Source organism: Diabrotica virgifera, chromosome 9, assembly GCF_917563875.1.
Source record: "Diabrotica virgifera virgifera chromosome 9, PGI_DIABVI_V3a".
In the NCBI taxonomy this organism is placed as follows: domain Eukaryota; kingdom Metazoa; phylum Arthropoda; class Insecta; order Coleoptera; family Chrysomelidae; genus Diabrotica; species Diabrotica virgifera.
Genome location: NC_065451.1, coordinates 93,517,111 through 93,527,577, shown reverse-complemented (window position 1 = coordinate 93,527,577; position 10,467 = coordinate 93,517,111). Strand labels below are relative to the sequence as shown.

At 37.9% G+C, this 10,467-nt stretch overlaps 1 protein-coding gene across 2 annotated transcripts; it reads left to right on the top strand.

The window, feature by feature from the left end:
- Positions 1-3,073: 3,073 nt before the first annotated feature.
- On the top strand, positions 3,074-6,898 carry LOC126892152 (cilia- and flagella-associated protein 251-like). 2 transcript variants are annotated; one of them, XM_050661612.1, is made up of 2 exons: positions 3,074-5,031; positions 5,743-6,898. In XM_050661612.1, the coding sequence occupies exon 1, from the start codon at positions 3,815-3,817 to the stop codon at positions 4,442-4,444; it is 630 nt and encodes a 209-aa protein (XP_050517569.1). In that variant the 5' UTR covers positions 3,074-3,814; the 3' UTR covers positions 4,445-5,031; positions 5,743-6,898. The 2 variants fall into 2 exon arrangements, with proteins under 2 accessions (XP_050517569.1, XP_050517568.1); XM_050661611.1 differs by having other exon boundaries at positions 3,074-5,144.
- The last annotated feature ends 3,569 nt before the right edge of the window (positions 6,899-10,467 follow it).

Here is a 10,467-nt window from a genome sequence, read left to right as displayed (position 1 = left end):
TGCTTCGCTGTTCAGTACTTTGCTGATCAATCTCTTCCTCTCACTCTTCTTCGTCACGTTTCCTGGGCATCTGTCACGATGCATGTTTTAAAAAGATCTTTGAACGTCGTCTGCTTCTGAAAAGTAAATTAATGTACATTTTATGTACTATAGTATGTATTAATACTATGGTACATAAAAAATTTAGTACTATTATTAACTATGTTACTCACCAATTTCCCCTGGTTTCACATGAAAAATGTTTGTAATTGTTCTTTGAGGACTCTCTTGTGGTGCAGATCTCTTCATGATAATTTATGAAGTCAATAGTAACTACAAAACTAGCGACCCTTATTCCAGATAGCATCTATCGTTATTCCAGATGTTGATGCATTAACTAAACGTGCAGTGCTTCGCTGTTCAGTACTTTGCCGATTAATCTCTTCTTCGTTACGTTTCCTGGGCATCCATCTCCTGTCACAATGCATGTTTTAATAAGATCTTTGAACGGCGTCTTCCTCTGAAAAGTAAATGAATGTAGATTTTACATATATGTACTATGATATCTATTAATACCATGGTACATAAAAAATTTAGTAACTACTATTAGTAAATATGTTACTCACCAATTTCCACTGGTTTCACATGAAAAATATTTGTAATTTTTCTTTGAGAACTCTCTTGTGGTGCAGATCTCTTCATGATAATTTATAAAGTCAAAAATAACTACACAACAATGCACCATTATTCCAAATAGCGTCTATCGTTATTCCATATATTGATGCATCAACTAAACCTGCAGTGCTTCGCTGTTCAGTACTTTGCCGATCAATCTCTTCCTCTCCCTCTTCTTCGTCACGTTTCCTGGGCATCTGCCTCCTGTCACGATGCATGTTTTAATAAGCTCTTTGAACGTCGTCTGCCTCTGAAAAGTAAATGAATATAGATTTTATGTACTATTAATACCATGGCTCATCAAAAATTTAGTACTATTATTAAATATGTTACTCACCAATTTCCACTGCTTTCACATGCAAAAATGTTTGTAATTTTTCTTTGAGAACTCTCTTGTGGTGCAGATGTCTTCATAATAATATATAAATGCTACATAAGTGCTAATGGTAGCTAGTACAAAACTAGCTACCATTATTCCAGATGGTATCTATCGTTATTCCATATATTGATGCATCAACTAAACCTGCAGTGCTTCGCTGTTCAGTACTTTGCCGATCAATCTCTTCCTCACCCCCTTCTTCGTCACGTTTCCTGGGCATCTGTCTCCTGTCACGATGCATGTTTTAATAAGATCTTTGAACGTCGTCTGCCTCTGAAAAGTAAATGAATGTAGATTTTATGTACTATGGTATCTGTCAATAAAATGGTACATAAAAAATTTGGTAACTACCATTATTAGATATGTTACCGAAAATTTCCACTGGTGTCACATGAAAAATGTTTGTAATTTTTCTTTGATAACTCTCTTGTGGTGCAGATCTCTTCAAGATAATCTATAAAGTCAAAAATAACTACAAAACGAGCTACCATTATTCCAAATAGCATCTATCGTTATTCCAGATATTGATGCATCAACTAAACCTGCAGTGCTTCGCTGTTCAGTACTTTGCCGATCAATCTCTTCCTCTCCCTCTTCTTCGTCACGTTTCCTGGGCATCTGTCTCCTGTCACGATGCATGTTTTAATAAGATCTTAGAACGTCGTCTGCCTCTGAAAGGTAAATTAATGTAGATTTTATGTACTATGGTATCTGTTAATAAAATGGTACATAAAAAATTTGGTAAGTACTATTATTAAATATGTTACTCACCAATTTCCACTGGTTTCACATGAAAAATGTTTGTAATTTTTCTTTGAGAACTCTCTTGTGGTGCAGATCTCTTCATGATAATTTATAAGTTAAAAATAACTACAAAACTAGCTACCATTATTCCAAATATCATGTATCGTTATTCCAGATGTTGATGCATCTACTAAACCTGCAGTGCTTCGCTGTTCAGTTCTTGGCCGATCAATATCTTCCTCTCCCTCTTCTTTTTCACGTTTTCTGGGCATCTGTATCCTGACACGATGCATGTTTTAATAAGATCTTTGAACGTCGTCTGCATCAGAAAAGTAAATTAATGTTTGTAGATTTACGTAAAATTAATATTGGTAGAAAAAATGGCTACCAAACATAATTTCAATAAAAAGTGTATAAGAATAAAATAAGAAAATGTACGGTTTTGTTTTGATTAAAATCTGTCTTCCTCCATCCCCCGATAGAACTATTTCTAGGTCTACCTGTTTTCAAGGAGGCTCTGAGGAAGATAGATTTTTACCATCTACATACAAACAGTGTATGTACCAACTACGAGCCACCCAGACGAGGAATCATGAGCATATCAGAGCAGCTATACAAACTTCAAAAACCCATTACACATTGGTAATTGGAGATTTCAACGCCAAATTGAGGTTCAAACACGATGAGGCAGAAGCCGTTATGGGAAACTTGGATTTGGTGAGAGAAATGAGAGAGGTAACAGGCTTCAGAGTTACAAAACTAACTACCAACAAACATAGTGCAAAGACTGTTGTGTATTTTCCTAGAACTGTGTTCTTACCCAATTAAGCTTGTTTTAAATGCTTCGAGGGAAAAGCCAATAGATAGACAAATATATTGATATTTTTATTGGCGCTTTTCACACTATCTTATCTAGATTTATTACTAAATTATTTCGGTAGCACCAGTTTTTAAACGACAAGATTAAATTTTTGATCTTCGATTGTGCTAACTCGAAGGATTCTGCTGAGACAAGTATGGTGGTATCGTCTGCATACATGAATATAAGTTTTTCTGAGATATATTATTGGCATATCATTTACATAAATTAAAAAGAGTAGTGGACCTAATATACCCCCCTGGGGTATACTGTAGTAATTTAGTTATTCCTAAATTACTACAGTATATTTCCGAGGAAACATTATTAATGGACACAAAAAGTGGTCTATTCGTTGTGTAAAAATATATCCATGAATTAACTGGTTAGCGAATGCCTATAGCTATAAGTTTTTCTTTTAGACATACTGGATCCCTCTCCCTGGGACTGTAATTCTACCTCGACGACGGTGGGAGGGCCGAGTAACCGGTCGTGGTCCCTAAAAAATTGTGAGGGGAGCACGACCGATGAAACCAAGAACAGTCCCAGCGTCCAGCGACTGTGCACCAGGTGGTCGCCGGCCATCGCCGCTGGACGCTAAAAGGCGGCGCAACTGAGGCGAGCAGTTGCGACGCCTTCGCCTTCAGCAGTTGTATTTCACCCTCCAACTTCCCTGCGACTACTCTAATTCCTAAAGTTAATCTCGCCCACTCCAGCGTTGTGGCCGGGGGTCGATGGTGGAGCCCCACGCACCATGCGGGGGCTCTGCCGTCGAACTCCGATCACAAATCTCTATTCGAAATCTTTTTCGACATACCCATAACGAGTAGCCGCCATGTCTTACCCTGCCAAAGTACCTTTCCCACCACACATCCACTCCCAATCCCGCGTAACAGTGGAGGCAGCAGTTACGCGGAAATTCCAGGTAGCCTGTGAATACAGGCTGCTACTGCGTCCGGAGGCAACCGTGATAAAAAGCCTAGAGGAGTAAACCTCAATAAAATAATCCCCACTATCACGGTGGAAGGCATCGTGCCAAAGATATGAGAGATGCGAGGGTTAGAGCATCACAAACGATCCCTTCGGGATTCCTGGCGACCTCCCGAAGAACCTAGCCTTAACGTGGTAAGGGCGCACTGCCACGTCGGACGCGTAGCACGTCCCGACTCGTGGGAATTCATATGAATAAAACCAACTCAAAAAAACCTAAAGGAAAAAATAACGACGACCAAAGGCAAAAGGACAATGACGACGCATTAATGAGTAAAATTGAGAATAGGGAAGAACAGTCGCAAGACGGCACAATAGATGAAGATGAGCTGAGAAAGTTTGAAAGGGAATTGCTACAACGGCACGATCAACAGCCTAAACTAAACAGGTCGGGTGCCATAAAGCACTCGACACTTGTAGGGGAAGAAATTAATACAAGAGAAGAAGAAGAAAAAGAGGAGGAAGAGAAAGAAGAGGAAGATCCCTTGGTGAAAATCCTGGAAGCGAAAGCCTTCACAGAAAGTCACGATGAAAAAACGGAAGAAGAAAGGGGAGGAACTTGGGAAGATATAGAGGAGAGTGTTTTAACAGCCTTCTTGTTCGACGAAGAGGACAGAAGAGAAATGCAGCAAATGAAAAAAAGAAAAGGGGACAGCCTTGAGATAAATGAAAAATTCAAAAAAGAAAAACTTGAAGAAAGCAAAAAATATCCAGAAGAAACCGACAGGGAAAAGGTCCAACGGAAAATGAAACAAATACTCGATATACTTAATACAGAAGGCCCAATAGAGGACGAAAGAATAAGAATGAAAAACTCATAGGGGAAATTAACTCTATACAAAACAGAAAAATTAGCCCAAATCAAACAACACAAGGGGAGGAGAAAAATATAAGATGCGAACAATGTAAAATTAAGATCGAGCAAGAGAGACAAAGAAAAGAAACAGAAAAAATAATAGGAATTGTAAACAAGGGAGGAGACATAGACACCTTTAGTCAAATCCACGAGAAGAAATGGGAGGACAAGGTGTTTGAAAAAACGAAGTGGGAACATGGGGGACTGCAAGAGACAATTGAAAAAAAAAGAATGCATAATAATAACTAAAAACGAAATAAAAGACGGGGGGGTAGAGGGCGTCATAAGAACGCTCAGGGAAGAATGTGACGTTCCATCACTTATTTAATTAATTATTAATGGGAACACCTTATTTAATTATTGTCAAAAGTATTTTCTTAGAATATTAAAAACCAGTTCGTACAAAATTCCCTTGGTGACGTCATACTGGGTGTATGGTGGTCACATTGATATTTCTTGAGGTTGGTACTGAACACCGGCCGCTAGCTGTCACGAAGCCGGAACGGTGAAGAGGGAAGCATTGGTCTTGGGAGTGTCAATAAGAATGGCGGCGTGAGTTTTCTAATTATATAATTAAAATAAGTTATTTCCAGTTGCATAGTTCCATTATTGTTGTTGCAAGTTATAGAAAGTTGAGTGAATTAAAGTGACGGAATAATGAAACTGTAAGAAAAAGGATCTCACACGGGTATGTTTTTTATAATAGTTTTTTCAATATGGTGTCATAATTGTGGCAATTTTAATATTATTCTCATTATGGATTGAATTTAAATTAAGTCATCGATTGGCTTTTATGTAGAATGTTGCAGTGTCTATCATGTATCCAGAAAAGATCTTTAATAACATTCTTAATATGGGGTTATGTTCATAAAAAATTTCCAGTTATGAAAACCTATTGCCAATTATATCATTACTTCTTGAAACCTACTAAATTTTACTTCATAGACTTCATAATTCTTTTCCCATATCTAATATGTTCATATATTTTCACAGTACCTATTTCTTTATACCATACATGTACAACTTCTTTTGAAAAAAACCTATTATTGTAAGTTTTCTTGTCTATTCGAATCAAGGCCATATTTGTTAAAAGTCTGATCACAACCTATGGTTAAAATGTGAAGGTAGATAGGTTTTTTTGGGTCAATGAAAGGTCGGATTTTTGTAGTTCTTTTCTAAAAACCTTTCCTCATTAACTTCTCTCTTTTACTTCTTTTTCTGACATGTTTTATTAGGAATAAACTGGGAATATTTTGTTTTTAGCCATTCGGGAGAAATCTATTATTACCGCTGGTAAACCCTCTCTAACACCGAGAGCAGACACTTCCAAGATTCAGTCAACCAGGGAACAAGTCTAAGGATACAGTCCCATTTGTTTTGTTTTGGTTCATCATCCTGCACCCTCCGAGGGACAGGTTCATTAGCTATTGGGCAGTTGCACCACTTCGGTGTTAACTTCGTACCACGGATTTGGTACCATACACCAAGGATCAGTGTTGGAACGCGTGAAAAGGGGTTTGTTTTGAGGGACAATTATTCATACTAGTTAAAGACTTATACTGTTTTTTTTTTGTAATATTCAGGACATTTAAGTTAGATACACATAAGTTCATAATTTAATTACACATAAATATTTTTTTTTTCTCTACAAATTTAAGTACATTTTAGTTATAATAACCATACCTAACAGTTAGTACTGTTCCCCCAAATTTATATAATTCTTGGTAGAAGTTTCGAGCTCGAAGATTCTCCCCATACATGTTCTTTCCCCTTGGTTCGTATTAATTTTAGACTTGTTTTCTCAGTAATTTAAAAATAATATTAGTTCAATTCACCTAAATTTAAAATCATTCAACTTGTTTCATAATTTTTCAATTTGTATTAGATTTTTGTAAATATTATTTAACGTTAACTATTAATTTTTTTATATTATATTTGAATAAATCCCTAGTACCCATCCCCTCAGGAAGGTACTAGTTTTACTTGCGATTATTATTTAGAACCACTAGTCAGAAAAGGATCTTTTGTATCCAGTACTAAGTTGGTTCATTTAGGGACTTGTTACCCGTCAACACATTGAGGGTTGTAAAATATATATTATTTACATTAGGTATTTTCCTTATTCTATTATCAGGTAGTATTCAATTAGGGTGTACGTATTAAAATCGTACAAGTGTTATTTGGTGAAGGGTTCATACTAATCTAGGTGTAAGTTGTACTTTCTGTATTAGAGGTACCCTTATTCAGATTTTCTAACCTTATTAAGATTATTCTTAGATCACATTTGTGTGATAATTTTGTAATTGACTTTCACTAGTATCATTTTTTTGTCATGTTAGAGTCACATACTAGTTACTTGTCTTAACTCGGAGATTGTGAACATCTAGTAGTTAAATTTAATAAATATATATTTATTGTGCATATTTTTTTTTCTTATATTATTCCTTTATATTTGTACATTTAATATACTTGTACTACAAATTTAACATACTCTATAGCAGCATAGAATACCTGGAAGAGGGTTAATCCAGTTATCCTTCTTCTGGCGCCCAAAAATTTATTCTATTTTCATTATATTATTATATTTACTCTATCTATTTTGTGAACATTGTCTTAATATCTTCTTTTCTAGCCATCATAGTCATTTCCTTTAATTTATTGTCTAGCCAGAAATAGCCGTGCAAATTGGCCGAATCCTTCCTTGAGTGTCAAGTGGCCATTCTCTTGCATATTGAGCTCTAGCTATTCAAGTTACATCTATCTATTCATAATTTTCATCTTCAGTCCTATATCAATTCTATACTCTTCGTCTTAGCATCTTTCCATACAAGTACTACTGCAAAGTAGTATTTTAGACTTCAGCTTCTTCAACGCAGAAGCCACATTGTTGTTCCTTTGGCTACATTAAGTAGATCTTCTTTTTCCTTCGTCTGTTGGAGTTTATCACTCTCTGTGCATTCACTCCAACAGGAAATCTCCTTCTTTCTGGTTACAAGAAGTAGCAGAAGTCATTGAGGAATGCAAAGTGGGCGACATAGAGTACATAGAAAATGTAAAGAAAAGCTCTATGGCCAACCAAAGGAGGCAGTGGTACACATATGTAACCAAAGTGGGTGAACAGGGAATGTATGAAATGGCTGTAAAGGCCATAAATATAATAAAAAAAGGGAGAAGCCCCCGGAAACCGTTAGAGTCATCGTTAACAACGAGATAAATAAGGAAGATGTGCGAAAAGCTCTCGAATTTGTGGGGAGAAAAGAAAATATAGTATGGGAAATAGTTATCAGAGGGAAGGAGATGGATAAAGGGGAGAGGCATGAGCAGGAAGAAGCGCTCCTAATCAAAACGGGGGGAAATCATACACTGATGTATTAAAAGAGATGAATCAGAAAATTGATATAGGGAAGATTGGCTTAAAAGTAAATAGGCTAAAAAAAACAGAAGGGGGAGACATCCTCGTAAAACTAAAGGGGAAGGGAGCAGCGGAGAAACTGAAGAAGGAGATGGACAGTAAAATAACGGGAATGAGCATGGCTGTTCGGAAGAAAGAAAATTATTTTTCCATCACGGCAATAGACCCTGGGTTTACAGAAGAACAGCTAATAAGCGCGATAACAACATATACCGGTATCCCTGAGGACGAAATAGATGTCAAAACGCTACGTATAAATAGGCATGGGGAACAGGTGGCGACCATAGCCGTACGCCCCTCAAAAGCAGAAGAGCTACGGAGGTATAGAACGATAGTAATAGGTTGGGTTATATGCCCCATAATGGAACGCCATACGCCGGTAAGGTGTTATAAGTGCCTCCATTATGGTAACAGCACCTATGAGTGCACAGGGGAGAGCAGGGTAGCATGCTGCTACAACTGCTTTAAAAACGGGCATACAGCGGTGCAGTGTAGCAGCACTGCGTACTGCTTAACTTGTAAGGAAGAGGGTCATAGAATGGACCGCATGACATGCCCAGCCTATAGGGCGTGGGTGTACGGCAGGGGAGGGGAAAGGGAACTCATAAAACATTAAAAGAAACAAAAGCGAAAGGGTGAGAAGTGGTTTCCTGATGAACGGAGGTGGGCCCCTATACAGCCCACCAGTGAAACAGGAAATCACCTTTTATAGGGTAAATTTATCGATTTTAATCATACATATTTATATTTATTTATTTTATTTATTTGAAAATTTTATCTATACACATTTTATTTATATAAATTTTATTTATATAAAATTTAATTTACATATAATTTTAAAAATCTTAGTGTGTTGTGTATTGTCCAGTATACCATTTTAATCTTTTATTTATTTATTTACCTATTTATTCATTTTATATTTACACCTTTATTTTATTTATATTTATTGTGTTCAATATATACAAACGGATACGGGTCAACTCTCTAGAGAACTGAACCAAAAATGAACCTCAAGGATCAACCTGGTATAAGGATAATGCAGGTGAACGTGGGCCGCGCAAAACGGGCACACGATCTCGTCCACGCGAAAGCCTGCACGCTAAAAATAGACTTACTCATCGTCCCGGAACCTAACAAAAAAATAACGTCGGACGGTGGCTGGGTGCAGGATATAAACAAAAACGTGGCGGTGCTCTTCAGAAATAAAGATCTTGGCGTGCGTGGCATAGTCAGGGGCGGAAATTATATTCTCATTAAGATGAAGGATTTTTGTCTCCTGGCATGCTACATATCTCCAAACATACCCATCAGAGACTACAAACAAAAAGTAGATGAAATAATGAGCATCGCTACAAGAGAGAAGCAAATAATGATTGTCGGGGACATCAACGCAAAATCTAGGTCATGGGGCTCGCCCATGAATGATGAGAAGGGAGAGTTCTGGAATGAATGAATAGCCCAGGCTGGCCTCCATGTACTCAATAACAACAAACCCACATTCGTAAGAGGGGCTAGCAAATCACATATTGATGTAACCATTGCAACCGAAAGGCTATCCAGACGCATAAAAAATTGGGATGTCCTCGACGAACAGTTATTCACCTACCACTGTTATATAACGTACGAGGTGATGGTTAAAGGGAGGGTTCTAAGAAAACCGATAGGTCGAAGAGAGAAAATATTAAACAAAAACAGGTACCTGTCGGAGATTAAAAAAATCGACGAAGATGCAATTACAGATCTGGGCCAACTTAGGAAGACACTCGCTAATGCCGTTGAGTTGGCCACAGAAAAGACAAAAAATAACGAAAGAACCCCCTATTGGTGGACGGATGAGATAAGAGAACTACGGGAAGTGTGCCTCCGAGCTCGGAGGAATTACACAAGAAGCCAGGGCAACCCCGAGCTCAATGAGATATATAAAACAGCGAAGAGGAATCTAAACAACAAAATAAAGAAAGAGAAAAAGGAAAGGTGGCAGAATCTGATAGACGCGCTAGAAAATGACATATGGGGAGACGCATACAAAATAACAATGAAGTCTCTCAAAATGATCGCCCCATACAGACTAGACGAAGACCAGCGGCGTGAATCTGCGGAACTTCTCTTTCCTGCCAAGGAGGAGCAAGCTTTCTTGAAGATTTTCCCCACGGTAGTGGAGGAGTTTACGGAGGAAGAAATAAAAGCCGCTGGTCAGGAAATCAAATCGGGTAAAGCTCCCGGCCCCGATGGTCTGCCACCCGAGGCACTGAAGATAATAGCAACAGAGAAACCAGGTTTGATCAGAAGAGTATTTAACAATCTACTGCGGAATCAAGAGTTTCCCAGGGAATTAAAGGAAGCAAATCTGGTATTGCTACTCAAGCCTGGGAAACCCCCCGACTCGGCATCCTCCTACAGGCCGATATGCCTTCTAGACTGCCTTGGCAAGTTTTATGAAATTCTTGTGAAGAAGAGGCTGGAAGGGGTATTGGCAAGTGAGAGAGCTCTATCCAGTCAACAATTCGGATTTCGAAAAGGTCGATCAGCAGTAGACGCAGCGATCTGGATTAGAGACGCGGCACAAACAAGTAGAA

Excerpts from the sequence above, each read along its gene's own strand:
- LOC126892152 (XM_050661612.1), top strand. The coding sequence starts at position 3,815 with ATGAATAAAACCAACTCAAAAAAACCTAAAGGAAAAAATAACGACGAC.